The sequence below is a fragment of the Dama dama genome, chromosome 23, assembly GCF_033118175.1.
Source record: "Dama dama isolate Ldn47 chromosome 23, ASM3311817v1, whole genome shotgun sequence".
Lineage (NCBI taxonomy): Eukaryota > Metazoa > Chordata > Mammalia > Artiodactyla > Cervidae > Dama > Dama dama.
Window position 1 is genome coordinate 52,294,893 of NC_083703.1, and position 17,068 is coordinate 52,311,960.

At 46.6% G+C, this 17,068-nt stretch overlaps 1 protein-coding gene across 2 annotated transcripts in view; it reads left to right on the forward strand.

Annotated features, from left to right (window-relative positions):
- Positions 1–12,980, forward strand: part of DNAAF9 (dynein axonemal assembly factor 9) — a 174,129-nt gene extending 161,149 nt beyond the window's left edge. For both annotated transcript variants that reach the window (XM_061126714.1, XM_061126715.1), the window contains 6 exons: positions 649–755; positions 1,071–1,145; positions 6,304–6,509; positions 7,662–7,727; positions 8,965–9,058; positions 9,605–12,980. In XM_061126714.1, coding sequence (XP_060982697.1) covers positions 649–755; positions 1,071–1,145; positions 6,304–6,509; positions 7,662–7,727; positions 8,965–9,058; positions 9,605–9,717 — 661 coding nt within the window. In that variant the 3' untranslated portion in view covers positions 9,718–12,980. The remainder of the gene's footprint in view (positions 1–648; positions 756–1,070; positions 1,146–6,303; positions 6,510–7,661; positions 7,728–8,964; positions 9,059–9,604) is intronic.
- The last annotated feature ends 4,088 nt before the right edge of the window (positions 12,981–17,068 follow it).

Consider the following 17,068-nt stretch of genomic DNA (forward strand, 5'->3'; position numbering starts at 1 on the left):
TATTGGCTATTTGATTTCTGGTTCCTCTGCCTTCCAGCTTGAATATCTGGAAGTTCTCAGTTCATGTACTGTTGAAGCCTCGCTTGGAGAATTTTGAGCATTACTTTGCTAGCATGTGAAATGAGTGCAATTGTGTGGTAGTTTGAGCATTCTTTGGCATTGCTCTTCTTTGGAATTGGGATGAAAACTGACCTTTTCTAGTCCTGTGGCCACTGCTGAATTTTTCATATTTGCTGGCATATTGAGTGCAACACTTTCATAGCATCATCCTTTAGGATTTGAAATAGCTCAACTGGAATTGGCATAGTGGGAGCCCAGAAGAAAGTGGGAGGGGATCCTGAGTAAGGGCCAAAGGATACGAGGAGGGACCCCTAATCCCAGCTGGGATACTTGCAAGCTTCAAAAATAGAAGAGGTCTTTGACTTGAAGAAATTGCTAGTCCACTCTTCCTTCTCTGAAGGGGCAAACATGCTTTCCAGTCTCAAGATGAAAGAGACATATATGCTTTCAAATAGGTGTTTTTTACACAAAATGGAATATGAGTATAGGAGAATTCAAATATGATAATACACAGTTCTGTCGAATGTAGTATGTAATAACACTCAAAGCCCCAATTACTTATATTTATAATTTTTTAAACCTTTTAAGGTATGAAGGTAAATTTGATGCTGGATCAGTCTTCCCATTGATGGTTCAGATCTGTGTATGGTTTGGTCGTCCCTTGGAGAAGACTCGCTTTGTGGCCAAGTGTAAAGGTAAGCCTTGACTGGAACATGTCCGAGCACCGGTAAAAGAGTGCCCCAGAGTTGTCCCCACTTTCTGGCACCATTTTGATTTCCAGTGTGCTATCTCTTCTCACCATTTGGGTCTGAAAGGAGGCAGAGGAATTTGAGGACCCAGGTGTCCCATCCCCTGGGTACAGTGGCAGAGCCACTGGGGGAGGAACTGGTGTGAGTACCTGTGAACCCTAGAGGAGGTGCCTTTCTAGCGTCTAACCCTCCCAGCTGTGCTGCCCTGGCCTTGGCCTCTGCCCCCAGATAAGTAACAACCCTGTCCTATTCCTCCACCAGCAATTCAGTCCTCCATCAAGCCGAGTCCATTCTCTGGAAACATCTATCACATCCTGGGCAAAGTGAAGTTCTCAGGTAACTGCGGGTTTGGATTTTTGACCTCTGCACTGTGGAGTGATCACATCTCGTGATGTGATTTCATAGCCTCTGCTGATGCTTAGCAGACCACTGATGCCTCTTGTTGTTGTTGTTGTTCAGTTGCTAAATTGTGTCTGACTCTTTTTGATTTCATGGACTATAGCCTGCTATGGTCCTCTGTCCTCCATTATCTCCTGGAGTTTGTTCAGATTCATGTCCATTCAATTAATGACACTATCTGACCATCTCTTCCTCTGCCACACCTTCTCCTTTGCCTTCAATCTTTCCCAGCATCAGGGTCTTTTCCAGTGAGTCAGCTCTTTGTATCAGGTGGCCAAAGTATTGGAGCTTCTGCTTCAGCATCAGTCCTTCCAGTGAATATTCAGGGTTGATTTCCTTTAGGATTAACTGGTTTGATCTCCTTGTGGTCTATGGTACTCTCAAAGAGTCTATCACTCCTTCCATTTTTTCCCCTTCTATTTGCCATGAAGTGATGGGACTGGATGCTATGGTCTTAGTTTTTTTAATGTTGAGTTTCAAGCCAGCCTTTTCACTCTGTTCTTTCACCTTCATCAAGAGGCTCTTTAGTTCCTCTTCACTTTCTGCTATTAGAGTGGTATCATCTGCATATCTGAGCTTGTTGATATTTCTCCTAGCAATCTTTCCAACTTATGATTCATCCAGCCTGGCATTTTGCATGATTTACTCTGCATATAAGTTAAATAAGCAGGGTGACAATATACAGCCTTGATGTACTCCTTTCCCAATTGTGAACCAGTCCATTGTTTCATGTCTGGTTCTACCTGTTGCTGCTTTTTTTTTTTTAAATTTATTTATTTTAATTGGAGGTACCTGTTGCTTCTTGACCCACATACAGGTTTCTCAGGATACAGGTAAGGTGGTCTGGTACTTCATCTATGTAAGAATTTTCCAGTTTGTTGTGAACCACACAGAGGCTTTAGCATAGTCAGTGAAGCAGAAGTCCATAGTCAGTGAAGTAGAACTCCCTTACTTTTCCATGATCCAACAAATGTTGGCAATTTGATCTCTGGTTCCTGTCTCTTCGAAACCCAGCTTGTATATCTGAATGTGCTCGGTTCACATACTGCTGAAGCTTAGCTTGAAAGATTTTGAGCATAACCTTGCTAGCATGTGAAATGAGAGCAGTTGTATGGTGGTTTGAACATTCTTTGGCATTGCCCTTTTTTGAGATTGGAATGAAAACTGACCTTTTCCAATCCTGTGGCCACAGCTCACTTTTCCAGATTTGCTGACATATTGAGTATGGTGCTTTAAAAGCATCAGATTTTAGAATTTTAAATAGCTCAGCTGGAATTCTGTCTCCTTTTCTAGCTTTGTTCGTAGTAATGCTTCCTACAGCCCATTTGACCTCATACTCCATGATATTCAACTCTAGGTGAGTGACCACACCATCATGGTTATCCAGGTCATTTTTTTATATAGTCCTTCTGTGTATTCTTGCCACCTTTTCTTAATCTCTTCTGCTTCTGTCAGGTCCTTACTGTTTCTTTCCTTTGTCATGACCATTCTTGCATGAAATGTTCCCTTGATATCTCCAGTTTTCTTGAAGAGATCTCTAATTTTTCCCATTCTGTTGTTTTCCTCTGTTTCTTTGCATTGTTCATTTAAGAAGGCCTTCTTATCTGCCCTGGTATTCTCTGAAACTCTGCATTCAGTTGGGTATATCTTTCCCTTTCTCTCTTGCCTTTTACTTCTCTTCTTTCCTCAGTTATTTGTAAAGCCTCCTCAGACAACAACTTTGCCTTCTAGCATTTATTTTTCTTTGGAGTAATTTTGGTCACTGCCTCATATACATTGTAACATACCTGCGTCCATAGTTCTTCAGGCACTCTGTCAGTTGTAATCCCTTGAATCTATTTGTCACTTCCACTGTATAGTCATAAGGGATTTGATTTATGTCATAGCTCAATTGCCTAGTGGTTTTTCCCTACTTTGTTCAATTTGGTCTGAATTTTGCAATAAGGAGCTGATGATCTGAGCCACAGTCAGCTCCAGGTCTTGTTTTGCTGACTCTGTAGAGCTTCTTCATCTCTGGCTGCAAAGAATATATCAGTCTGATTTCAGTGTTGACTGGTGATATCCATGTGTGGAGTCATCTCTGAGGTTATTGGAAAAGGTTTGCTATGACCAGCTTGTTCTCTTGACAAAACGCTATTAGCCTTTTCCCTGCTTCATTTTTTACTCCAAGGCCAAACTTCCCTGTTATTCCAGGTATTTCTTGACTTCCTACTTTTGCGTTCCAATCCCCTATGCTGAAAAGGACATCTTTTTTTGGTGTTAATTCTTCAGTGTGCTGTAGGTCATCTAACCGGTCACTTCAGCTTCTTTGCTCTCAATGGTTTGGGCATAGACTTGTTTATGTGATGTTGTACATAACTTGTACATATGTTGTACATAGACTTGTACTTGTGATGTTGAATGGTTTTCCTTGGAAATAAACCGAGATCATTCTGTTGTTTTTGAGATTGCACCCAAGTACTGCATTTCGGACTCTTATTGACTATGAGGGCTATTTATTTTTTCTTTCTTTTTTTTTTAATTGTTTTATTTTTTTATTGGACACACAGCATGTGGGATCTTAGTTCCCCAACCAGGGATCGAACCCATGCTCCCTCCATTGGGAGCTCAGAGTCTTAACCACTCGACCACCAGGGAATCCCCTATTTATTTTTTCTAAGGGATTCTTGCCCACAGACTATAATAGCTATAAGGTCATTTGAATTAAATTCACCCATTCCCATTCATTTTAGTTCATTGATTCCTAAGATGTCAATGTTCACTCTTGCCATCTCCTGCTTGACCATGTCCAATTTACCTTGATTCATGGATCTGACATTCCAGGTTCCTACATGATACTGTTCTTTATTAGCATTGGACTTTACTTTCACCATGAGACATATCCACAACTGAGCATGGTTTCCATTTGGCCCAGCCACTTCATTCTTTCTGGAGATATTAGTAATTGCCTTCCACTCTTCCCCAGTAGTAGCATATTGGACACCTTCTGACCTGGGGACCTCATCATCCAGTATCATACCTTTTTACCTTTTCATATTGTTCATGGGGTTCTTGAAACAGGAATATTGGAGTGGTTTGCCATTTTCTCCTCCAGTGGACCACATTTTGTTGGAACTCTGCACTATGACCCGTCCATCTTGGGTGGCCCTGCACGGCATGGCTCATAGCTTCACTGAGTTACACAAGCCCAATCGCCATGGCAAGGCAATGATTAATCAAGATGCCTCTTAGACTCTCAAAAAAAAAAAAAAAAAAACCCTCCCCTCTGGGTCTTACACCATCAGTCTTCCCTTTCATTCAGGGTCCCAGTCTTTCTTCAGGCCCTTCTGCTCTGCAGTGGAGGATCTGTTTTCCTGCCCCTGCATGCACCTGCTCAGGGCCTCTCCTCACAGCTCCTTGACTTTCTTGTTCTGGAGACTTTAACACCCCACCCTTCTTGAGCCATCCATGGCTTCCTCATAGCCATGTCACCAGGAGCTACCCCACCGCTGAGCTCTCTGGCTGTGGATCTGTTTCTGCCAGAGTCTTCAAGCCTTCCACTTTGCTTCTCCTCCCCTTCAGCAGACCTGTTTAACAGCCTTTGACCACTGGAAACCTTGCAACCTGAAGTCAGTCAATCCTGGACTGGGGTTCAGGGAAGTTGTCAAAACAAGGAGCTAGTCATTTCTACATTGGAAACGATGAGAATGCTCCAGAGAAAAGATCTGTGGATCTGAGGCAAAAAGGGCATATTTCAGGAACCAAAAAAAGTTTACTGTGGCTGGGGCCTAGCGGAGGATATAAGGGAATGTGTCTGGTTATAGCATCTTTGGTAGTTACAACAGAAAACTCCTGCTCAACTAGCAGGTGTTGGCTACATAGCAAGAAATCAAGAGGTCTGGCGGTGTAGCAAGACCACCGAAGACCCAGGTAATATATGACTTTTGTGTGCTTCCATTCTTAGTGTCAGCTTTTCCTTGGGTTTTCACCCCTTATGGTTGCCAGGTAGTGCTGCAGGCTAGGTGTCACATCCAGACAGAACATCCAGCTGACGGAAGAGGCTGGCTATTCCTGTGGGTGGCTCTATCAATTCCTCAGCAGACTTCTGTCATTGGCCAAGATCAAGTTGACGTTGACCATGGGAAATTCATATTGGAGGAAGAGGATGCTGGGTAGGCAACCAGGAATGTCTGCAACAGGAGCCCCTGAGAGTTGTAAGCATGGAATCATCTGAGTTCAGATAGGAAAATTAGGTGACAGAGTCTGTATGAAAGAATCTCTCCTGGCCCTTAACCTTTGGTTTAGTTTATGTTATTGAATCAGAAACTTTGGCCCCTCTCTGTAAGCCCCTTACTCAAGCCCTCTTCGCTCAGGCTTCAACAGGCAGCTCCCAACCTGCCTCAGTGGTCTTCATGCCTTCATCTTCCCTCTGCCCTATCATCGTCTCCTTTTCTTCCTTATTTAGACCAACTGTTGACCCCTTTCTTGTTCAAGGTAAACCTCTCTTTGTTTTAGAGTTCTTATCATGCCTTTTTGGGGACCATTACCCTTTTCTTGTGTCTCCAGTAGATCTTAGCTCCCAGCTCCTCGGCCTATTAACCCAGTCACCTCTTTCCTTTCACCATGTGACCCTCCTGTGGCACTTGTACTGTTGAGCATGCCCTCTTCCCTTGGCCTCTCAGGCCTTGGCTGAAACCCACCCCCTTGACCTCTGCCAGGGGGCCTTTCCTTGCTTCTCAACGATCTCTTCCACAGGAGTGACCTGAGCCATCCCCTTCTTCTAATGACTATGAAGGTGGCTCCCATTCAGGGTCCACAGTCTTTCAAATGCCACAGATGCAGAGTCACTCTCTCCTCCCGTCTGCAAACTTTTTCTTCCTCTTGTAATCCCCTTCTGGGTTAATGGTGTCCACCTGATCACCCAATCAGCTGAGCTAGAAACTTACATTGTTCCTCCCTTTCTTACTTCATCCTTTCTGATTTGCTGCCAGTCATACCAGTTCTCCCTCCTGCATGTCTTGGGAATCTGTTCCCAACCCAGCTGCACTACCACAGTCTTAGTGTAACCTTAACCTCTAGGGGCAGGGTCTCAGGGACTAAAGTGTTCTCCTTGCAGACTCTGAGAGGATGATGGAGGTCTGCCACAACACTCTGGCCAACTCCTTGAGTATCGTGCCAGTTTTGGAGGGACCCACACCACCCCCTGACTCCAGAACCTCACCTCAAAGCAGCAGCGGGCAGCAGGAATGCTACCTCGTGTTCATAGGCTGCTCTCTGAAGGAAGAAAGTGTCAAGGACTGGCTGCGGCAGTCGGCTAAGCAGGTGATTTCGAAGCCCAGACAGATCTGGTACCAGTATGACCAGACACTTCGGGGTTGCTGCTGGCCCTGAGGCAGAAGCCCCTCCACCCTCCCTGCTCTCTCACCACTGGTTCTCCTGTCCCAGGTTCAGCCAGCATTTTCAGGGACTCTGAGAGTGGGAGGGAGCCCCTGAGGCAAACTCTAGGCAGAATTGTTTTGCTGACTATCCTGAGTCCAGGTTTTCTAAGCCATTTCCATTCCTACTTCCCATGGCAGACTAGAGTTATTAGGTGGCTTAACCAGGACCTAGGTGAAACCTAGTTGTTTTGTATGGACCCTGGATGAGATTAGTGTACTAAACTCAAAATGTCTTCTTAGCTGAACGTAGTTCATAGCCTCTCCTGTGTTCTGAGCCCAGCATCTCCTGTACTTTGGTTCTCTCTCTAGAATGGAGATATAAAAAGATATGCTTAGAGCCCTTTGCAAACCAAGACTCCAAGCATAGACAGCAGAAGCCCCAGAGAGAGGTACGGGGAAGAGGAGGCTTGCCTGTAGACACGCGCAGGCATCATTAGTCCAGTACTACAAAGAAAAAAATCCGAACTGGGGTTAAAATCATTTAATATGCTGCAAGCTTTGGGTGCTAAGCCTCAGTGCACAGTCTGAGGTTTAGCTTATCCTAGAACTCTGGAAATAGAGTTGGCTGCAGCCCAGGTCTACTGTACATGCCAGGTTGCGACCTGTCTTTTATACTAAGGGGAGATGACTGCCTGCAGACTGCGTCTTTCTCAGACTCAGTGCCTATTGTTGTTTAGTCACTGGGAAAAACTCTTAAATGGTATTGGACTATAAGACCTCCAGTCCTTTTGTCTACATGTCTGTCACTGGTGGGATTTAGGATTGAGAATCTTCAAAGAGGCAGAAACATACCTATTTACAAAAGCATCAGTCTGATTCTGCCAGTTGTTCCCCCCCGGCATGTAGGATGCTGGGGGGAAAGTGATGCTCTCCAGGGGCAGACAGGCAGGGTATTACATCCAGGCCATGACGGCGCTTGTGCTTCCCCCTCTGCTGGCATCTCAGTCATGTAACCAGCCCCAGAGCTCTGACCCTAACCCTTCCATGTACTCCACCAGCTCTGTTGGGACCTAACCCCCATTACTTCTCTGCACAGAAGCCTCAGAGGAAAGCCCTGAAGACCAGGGGGATGCTGACCCAGCAGGAGATCAGGAACATTCATGTGAGTATTCCATCTCGGAGGCCTAAGTCCCCTCAGTGTCCCAAGGCGGTTCTGCACAGCCCTGTCCTTTAGGATTCCTGAGTGAGGTGGCTGTTACTGGGGCATGCTGGAGGTCCTGCTTCTCTCAGGCTGCAGAGGGAAGCTGGGTAAAGAGAAACCTCAGCTCAGCTGGCCTTGCAGCCTCAGCGAGAAGAGTAGGTGACCTCTGGTGTTGATGTGGTCATGAGATTGAGGAGAACCCAGTGCCTGTGGGAGGAACGGATGACATGGAGCTCTGTTTTATCATCCTGTTCAAGCAGCTGCAGAACAGCTGCCCCCTGCCTTTCCTCTGTCCTAGATATAAACCAGCAAGTGCCCAGGTAAAAACTGTCTAGATCCTGAAGTTGCTCATGGGCAGGTTGTGGAATCCTGAGGCCCAGCAAAAGGCCCCTTGAGGAACCCGCTCAGACTCCAGGCTGACTCCGAGGCTCTGCCCCAGTCTGCATCCACACTGAAGCCTTTTCCTGATGGCTTGGGGGCAAAGGCCAAAAGGGCCAGAGAGTCCAGGTGTCTATATGAGCTGTGTCACCAGTCCCAGTGATGGGCAGGCAGGCAGGACTCTGGACGTCCAGGAGCCCTTGCTCTGGACTTGAGAAAGACCTCTTAATTCTAACAGCTGGGCAACTCTGCATGTTCCTGGTGAGGAGACCAAGGGCACCTCAGAAGGCAAGCAGTGTTGTTTCCCCAGATGTAGACCTTAAACAAGGATTTGAGTGAAGGTAGTTAATTTGGGAAGTGATTCTGTAAGCTACCAATAGGAAAGTGGGAAAGTAAGAGGGAGAAGAGAAAGGTGTATTGTCAAACCAGTACCACTGGGGGCATCTGGGGCTTAATCCCATTAGGAATTCCAGAGTTCCTCCCTGAGAGGTGGGAGAACCTCCTTCACTCATTGTTTGATGGCTGCTGTGGGGATGGTGTGATGGTGTTAATTCCCTGGCATATCTTTTTTTTGCCTGCACTGGGTCTCATGGGCTTTTTGTTGAGGTGCACAAGCTTCTCGTTATGATGTGTGGGTTTAGTTGCCCTGTGGCATGTGGGATCTTCATTCCTCAACCAGGGATCGAACCTGTACCCCCTACTGTTTCAGCGCAGAGTCTTAACCACTGGACTGCCAGGGAAGTCCCTATTTTTATTTTTAATGAACGAGTGAATTATAGAAAATGGTCAGCTTAATTCTAACAGGACTCTCTTCCTACAGGTGAAACGCCACCTGGACCCCCTACCTGCAGGCTACTTTTATAATGGCACCCAGTTTGTCAACTTCTTTGGTGACAAGACTGATTTTCACCCACGTATCCTTGGAATCTGAGGCAGAGAGGCTGTGGGGGGTGTGAAAGCCTAGCTGTAAAGAGGGTGTCTGCTAGAGCCACCACAGCCCAGCCTCTGGTGCAGGGTGGGTTTGGGAATACACAGCAAGTCACAGAGGCTGACTTTTCATTTTGTCCTCTTACAGTCATTAAAATTACATTTCTCCTTCATTCAGTGATGGCTGAGGTTACTCGTGGGTTGTAATTTAAATGCAGCTGTGGTAGCATCTTGTGGTCATCAGGGAGTCATAATTTACAAGCTGGAGTTAATCTGTGAAAAAGGTGGATGGGGTGCTGCTGTGTGCTAGTGAAAACTGAAGGGCTCATTCCTAGGAGCTCATGAAGTGCCCTGTATCAGCCTCTGTTACACTGTCCTGTTCTTTGTAGCTGTGGTGCTGCCAGTATATTAAAAGAGCCAGTCAGGTACCTTCTGTACAGGCTGAGCAGTCACTCAGCCTGTACAGATTCCTCTGGCCTGGGCAGCTCCCTTGGCCCCCAGGCTCAGGGCTTTCTTCCTTAATGAGGTGCCAGTCATGGACCAGTTCATGAATGACTACGTGGAAGAAGCCAACCGGGAAATTGAGAAGTATAACCGTGAGCTGGAGCAGCAGGAGTATCACGACCTCTTTGAGCAGAAGCCCTAGAGGAAGAAGATCTTGGAGATGGACATTTAAAAGCAGGGTGTCTTAACTTCAGCTCTTCCAAAGGCCTCTCCCTAGAGGGCTGTCTTTGTTCTCCTTGGCCTTTGTGTGCTGCTTGAGTGCATGTTGTCTTTATTCTCTATACAGCGCTGAAGAGCATCGCCTGCACCACTGATTTGGCAGCGGGGTGAGGGTGGGGTCCTCATGGAGGATGAGCAGACAGACGCTTCCCTTGGTTTGCAGCTGGCAGTCCAGGGCCTCTGGGTTTCTGATAACAGTATTTCCTTTGGGCTGTCGCAGCACTGTGTGAGGGTGGGGAGAAGCATTTGGATTGCACAGAGTAACTGTTGATACACAAAGAATCCTGGCTGCCCAAACTGTGGTCATGGCTAGGGGGGCCAGGCCACCACAGGCCTCAGGCTTCAGACACTGCCCCAGGAGAGCCTTTCTCCCCAGTGGAATGCCTGCCTCCCTGGTTCAGCCCCTTCCATTGAAGGTTTGGTCCCTGTTGACCCTGTGCCCAGTCCTGGAGGAAGCAGCACAAGCCCTGGCCAATCCCAACCATCAGAGCCAGCAGCTTGGACTGAGGTCAACAGTTTCTTCTAAAATGAGGGAATTTCCCTTATGTACTAAACTGAGGAGAAAGACTTGTTGCTTTCCAAAAGTGTGGCTTTTGAATTGACACAAGCAGTCCGCCTTGGGATTGGTTTTGAGCTCTGCTCATGTCATCAGTCTGGTTTGCCTAATAATTCTGGGATGAGAAAAATTGCTGCTCAGGCCTTGCTGGCAGTGTTTTGCCTCACTCTTAAGGGCACTGTCCTTCAACTGCATAGTCTTAGGCCCAGGATTCTGATCACTTATGGGACATCTTCACTTGAAGGGCATTCAGTCTCTGGCACCCATACCTCCCCTCAGTCTTGTCAGGGGAGGTATGGGTTTTCAAACCAACCTTTAGGCAACTCATGTCCCCAAGCATCATTGCTGGCCTTGGACTAGCTTGGCTCCTGAGAACCAGGAACTTCAGAGCCTTCCAATATCGAAGTTAGAATTCCTTCTAGTAGCTTTTTTCCCAGCCGGACTAAAAAGCAGAGGGGAATTTCAAGTGTATCCCATGCCTGACCTCCAGAATTAGTACAGGGAAGAGAGAGGTCACTAATGAGATGTCTGTTAGGACTTCAGCGCCTCAGCTGCCTAGATTGTAAATGCTTTCTGAATTTCACAATTTTTTTTTTTTTGCATGCCTTAGAAAGGAGCACATAGGCAAAACCAGCAAAGTTTTTAGTAATGTAGAGGGGTTTTTGAGAAAGGGCCCTGGCACAGAGGAGAGAGAAAAATGACGGAGCACATGTGATCTGTCACACAGAGGCCTGCATGCAAGTAGTAAAGCAATTGTTAAAGGCTTGCTAGTAAAATGTACTTAATGTTGGAAGAAAATTTGCATTTGAAGCCAAATGAACAGTACTCCAAATACCATTTAATAAGAACTCTTGCATGAAGAAAGGCTTCTGAAAAGACCCATGTGCTCCAGTCCCAGCTCCAAAGCTGCTGGTGACAAGGGCCCACATGTGGAGCCCCAGTCTAGGAGCCCTTCACTTCTAGCTGGCCAGAGGCTGGGTCCACAGTAGGCCTTCCTCTGCTTCAGAATCAATAACCAAGATCTTAAGTGCAATTGATGAGATAAGCAATGAGTTACTGTAGCTTCCTTTAGCTCTACCGAGCTCTTTTTAAAAACTCAAACTTGAGCAGCCTTGTTGGGGGAGGTTGGGGGTGGGGGGACAACAGGCCATCTGCCTCAGGTAGATTGCTGTAACACTTAAATGAATGCTCTCTTTCTTGGAGCTTGAGCCATTTCCTGGCTGCTACACAAAAGAGTTTTTAAAGAGGGGTCGGAAGCCCACCCATAAAAGTGGGTCTTAAACACTGTGTGGGGCTATACCTCCTGGTGGTCTTGTTTTCTGACCATTGTCCATAGAAATGCTCTCTCACCAACTTGCCCCACTGTCCCAATTCCTCTCCTGTTAGAGGGGAAACTGTGATTACCTCAACTTGAATATGAAACTGTGATTGAAAAAAGTCAAAATGTTAAGTTTCAAAGCCAAAAAGGCAAAACTGGCTGAGGCTTCCACAGACACTCCTCAGCCTGCTTGGGAGTGTGAAGGGCACACTGGCGAAAGGGCATTCCTTGGGGCACACTGGCTGTGCCCTGGTGAAGAGGCACACTGTGGCGCGCTGCGTGAGCTCTTTGAGAACTGAGACTGGGAGGATGCTTCCTCCCCACACTGCTCTTTCTGGAACCTTTGGGGCCTCTGGGTTTTTAATGTGAAGTTTAATATCCACTTGATTCCTCTGGGCACTCCAGGTGGGGGTGTGGTGTCTTAGGCTGTCTCTAGAGGAAGGGCCTTGATACTGTGTTTGAAATTTTGACCTTAGAAGTGGATACCAGGGATCCAGCAAAGACATCAGGTTCCCAGGGACAGGCAGAGTTCTCCAGGAGCTTAATGCTTTTTGCCAACTTTCCTATTAGCAGCTTCAGTTTTATATCACCCCGAGTGAGTGTGATAATGTTGAAGTCGCTGAAGTTATAGGTTATTTTACATTTTGATGTGGGATTTTTCTTTTTTTTTGATTGGAAAGAGGAGGCAGATATTGGAGAAAAGGGATCACCCTATGAAGGGGCCACTGGCAAGGAGCGGCACTGGCCCCACAGAGTCTTGGGGGCTCTGACCTGAGGCCTAGACGCGAGGCCCTGTGGGTCACAAAAGTACCCTCCTAAATTCTATTAGGATTTTGAAAACTTTTGCACAGTAATAAGCTCTGGGTTTGCTCTTCGGGCTTCTCAAAAGGGAAAAGTTAAAGACTATAAGCTATTAAGTATTCCAGCCATGTTGCTGACCTAGATGGATAGTTGTACCTCAAAAAGTAGGTGAGAAACGGCTTCCTCATTGTCCCAGGTTGTCAAATACTAATGACAGAAGAGCTCACTTACGTGCCAAAATTGACTTTTATACTAGTTTTTCAGTGCTTTAATATTTGTAACTTAAATTTTAAAACTATTTACAAACACTACTGTAACTTCAGTGAAACAATTGTGTGATTGAAGCTTTTTGCTTATTATAGTATTTATTACACTACTTCAGTAAATATATAAGAGTAGCTTTCAATTTATTTTTATATTATTTTCATGTTTTTACTTGCAGTTGTGTATGTGAATTTACCTTGTTAACTGAGATGTAATGCTAAGGACCAATAAACTGTCACTGAACAAGCAGGGCCTCCAGTAGTTGCCTATTGCTATAGTCCCAAAGTGTTCTTGGAGATTAAGGAGGTGAACTGGGATTGGGGACCTCCCTGCAGCTTCCCTGGGAACGCCTCTCTTGGGGCTGTTGCAGGAGGGGTCCTGGGGACTTGACTCTCCTCCCCAGAGCTCTGAGCCACTGCTGCCGTGAATACAATTCCTAAGAGGCCACCTTGGCCTGGGCTGGGTACTCTCTGAGAGTTCCAGATCCCAAGGAGGAGCTTGGGAAGCCAGCTGTGGGTGCAGGGGTCTCCCGGGGCCCCAGAGATAAGTTCTCCCACCTCACTCTAAGAAACCACATCTGCTGCCCTCAGGCTTGTCTTGGCCGTCAGGGCACCTGGCCTGTACCAGGCAGTATTAAGAACCATTGCTTCACAGGCTGTTAGCTCGGTTTAATTCTGGCCATAGCCCCACTAGGAGGCCACAGTCCCTCTTTAATAATGGGGAATGAGCAAGGCATGAAGGGCCCAGTGGTTGGCCCAGGGGGCAGAGTCACTTTCCTTACCCTGTTAGATCCGAGCACCCCTCCCGGCGCGCCCTCAGCCAGGCGGGCCTTGGAACCACATAGTCCAAGGGGGAGGTCCGGCAGAGCCCCCAGAGCTCTTAGGGAAGGCAAGACGACTGCGTGCTTCCTGCCACAGGTGGCGCACTGTGGCCTGGGGGCCCACTCACATCCTCTATCTACCCAGGTTGGGATAAGGGGCTTCCATCATTTCAGGGGAAAAGGGCTGACTAGGAGGGGTCACCACCAACGTCCACAGAGACCCTGCTTCCTATCCCACCTTCAACGCAGAGGCCTCTGGACAAAGGAAGTGTCCCACTGGGAGGATCTGGGCGCTGGCTTAAGGGGGAGGGTGCAGGCTCCACCCACAGCCTCCCTCTAATTAAGGTTGGGGAGGTGGTCTTGGGTTTGGAGGCTTGATGTGACGAATCAGTCATGTACAAACCAAACACAAAACTGCCTGCGAGGGATGAAGAGAATTGGGGGAGGGGTCTTGGCCACAGGTTATCACCCTCCTCACAACCTGCTTACCAGAGCCTCCCAACACACCCACCTCTTTCCCCCATGCCCCATCCTACAGGGCTTGACCCTTGATGGAGCTCCTGTACTTGGAGTTCCCGGAAACCACCAGGGTATGAGGATTACCCCCAGAGAACTGTCAGGGAGGAGACGCAGAGAGTAAATGGTGAAGAGCTCCAGGGCTGGATGATCTTTTGAGGACCAGGAGGACTCAGATGTCCGAGGATGGAGAAGGGGGCCCTTCCCACCAGAGGTCCACAGGAGGGACGAAGGTGGCTACTGAACTGAACCCTAGGGGCATGCCTGACCAAACCAGAGTCCCAGAATCAGGGCGTCATGGTGGGACAGACATGTGGAAAGTGATTTGGAGCAGAAGGTGGAGCCGCTGAAATCAGATCACTCTGAGGAGCACAGAGGAATGCTGATGTGTTCATTTCTACCATATAATCTCATATAATCTAGGGACCAGCACAAAGAAAATCTCACTATGACCCTACTGCCAGTTCATGATGGAATGGCTTGGTTGGTCTATGAGGAGTCCAGGGTAGTACCAGCTTCAAGTTCAGCTGGTCTCAGATGTCATCAGATTCCTCTTTCCATCTTTAGTGATTTCTCTGCTGGCAGTAAGCTTCCTCTATGCCACTAACAGGCTCAACACCCTAAGGCAAGACCCAACCTCCCTCTCCAGAGGCAACCCCAAAATCTGGGGTCATATTCTCATCCCTGAATCAGTCACAGTGGTCAGGAGTCACTGATGGGCCTGGCCAGGGGTCACTGCACATGTATGAGGGCCCCCAACATCATTTGAGAGCTGGATTCCCCAAAGAAGGGTTTGCTCCCCTGGATCAGCAATGCATATCCAGCTGCAGGCTATTTCTGAGCTATTCTGTTAAAATCAGATACCTATTTGATTTAAAATTTTTTGCTTTCTGCTAGTCTTTTCTAGTACAAGTGATAGCAAACAGTTATTTATTGCTGTGGTGGTGATTGGTAGTAGTGACTTTTAATCTTGATTAAAAGTTGTGACATTTACAACATTTTTTAAAGTTAAAAGACGTTTGAAAACATCTATTCACTAAGATATTTGCACCCCCTGAAGATGGAGAAAAGGCTCTCTACTGCCTCTGGATACCCAGGGACACCAGTAGTCCATGGGAACCTGTTTGATACTTTTTTTTCCCCCTAAATAAAAGACAGGATTCTGCACTTCCACTGCCATGGCCCAGGCTCAGTTCCTGGCCAGGGAACTGATTTGACCAAAAAAAAAAAAAGAAAGGTCATGTAGACTGTAATGCCACTCATTGGTGGGGTGAGAAGTGGACCAACTAGAGAGTGATTCTGAAGGAATGGTTGACAAATGAAATGACTAATGAGACAAGAGCCAAGCGGATGATCTTAAGGTAGAAGTGGAAAAAGCCAAAGTGGAAAAAAACCCAACTTTCTGAAACAACTCCAAAACTTTGTTTCTTTCTCCAAAAATCTGAAGAAAAAATAAATTTGTTTATCCACAAATTATTCCTGTTTTGCCCAGGACTTTACATGGCTAAACTAATGAGCCAAAATGACTAGGTTAAAAAATTGTATCGAGGTCAACAAATCTTATGTCAAACTGATAATAATAAATCTGAAAAAAAAAGCTAACCAAGTAAACTGTATTTACATCCTACCATTACTACTGTTTTTCTCATACCAGTAAAGAAGTTTAATTTTTTTCCTTCATAGCTTCAAATTTTTAAGACCTTTACATCTTTACTCTGAAATTTCATGCCTGGGTGAATGTACAAATAATAGCAAAATAAAGACAACAGGAAGAGAAAAGATGGTTTGATAACCAAAAATTCATGGAATTTTCTACTAAAAAGATGCAGTTTCTAGATAACTAAAAAAAATCTGGGCTTCCAAGATGGCTCAGTAGTATAGTATCTGCCTGCCAATGCAGGAGACATGGATTTGATCCCTGAGTAGGGAAGATTCCCCTAGAGAAGGAAATGCACTCCAGTGTTCTTGCCTGGGAAATCCCATAAACAGGGGAGCCCGGCAGGCTTCAGTCATAGGGTTGCAGAGAGTCGGACGTGACCAAGCATGAATATTCTGTAATGACCTATAATAGGAAGAGAATCTGAAAAAGAGTGGATCTATATATACATAAAACTGATTCACTTTTCTGTACAGCAGAAATTAACACAGCCTTGTAAGTCAACCACACTCCAGTAAAAATTAATTAAAAAAAAATTCGATTTCAACCTCTTATAGGTAAACAGGGTGAGAGACACAAAGAGGCTGGACATCTTGCCCAAGGGTTTTGTCCTGTGCCTTCCACACTCACTTTTCTGTGCATCCAGCTTCCTTAGAGGCGCTTCCTACAAGGGACTGTAGGTCACTTGAAAGGCAGCTGAAGTGGTGCCACAGGCAGTGTCAGCCCTGAATGATGAGCTTGAAGCAGAACCTTGGGCAGCTCCTTGACACAAGGGCTCAAAGAGAATGAGAACCACGGATAAGGAGGACATGGGGTACACCTAAAGGCTAAGGAGGGCAGTGATGGCCAGGAGGGTGACAGGCTGCCTGGACTCACCAGTTGGAAGGACTTAGGTGGCTGGTGATAGGGTCCAAATGAAGTGGGGCCTGGGGGTAGATGAGAGTGGGGAATTTTGGGCCCAGCTCTGCTGGGAATACAGATTCCTGGCCCCCTGTAGGAATACCCTGGAGAAGGATGAGGAGAATTAGGTCAGTGTTTAGTGGTATCTGTCTGCCAGGGGTTTTTTGGCTGAGAAGCTGGGCTGCAGAACTGGAACCAAGGTCAGAAGGCATGAAGGTAGTGGGGCAGCTCTAGAACCTTCCTGCTCAACAAATAGCCTGCTGAATGGCACTAGATTCTGACTCTTGAGTATGGGGGGGCGGGGTGGCAAGGGCACAGAAGAATGTTGTCCTGAGGGGAACAGGTTCTCCTGGCCCTCCACAGAGCTCCTTGCCTTCCTGGCTGCCCTTATAGGAACTTGGATCTTCCTGAGGTAGATGGCAACTCCCTCAGTAGAGGAAAA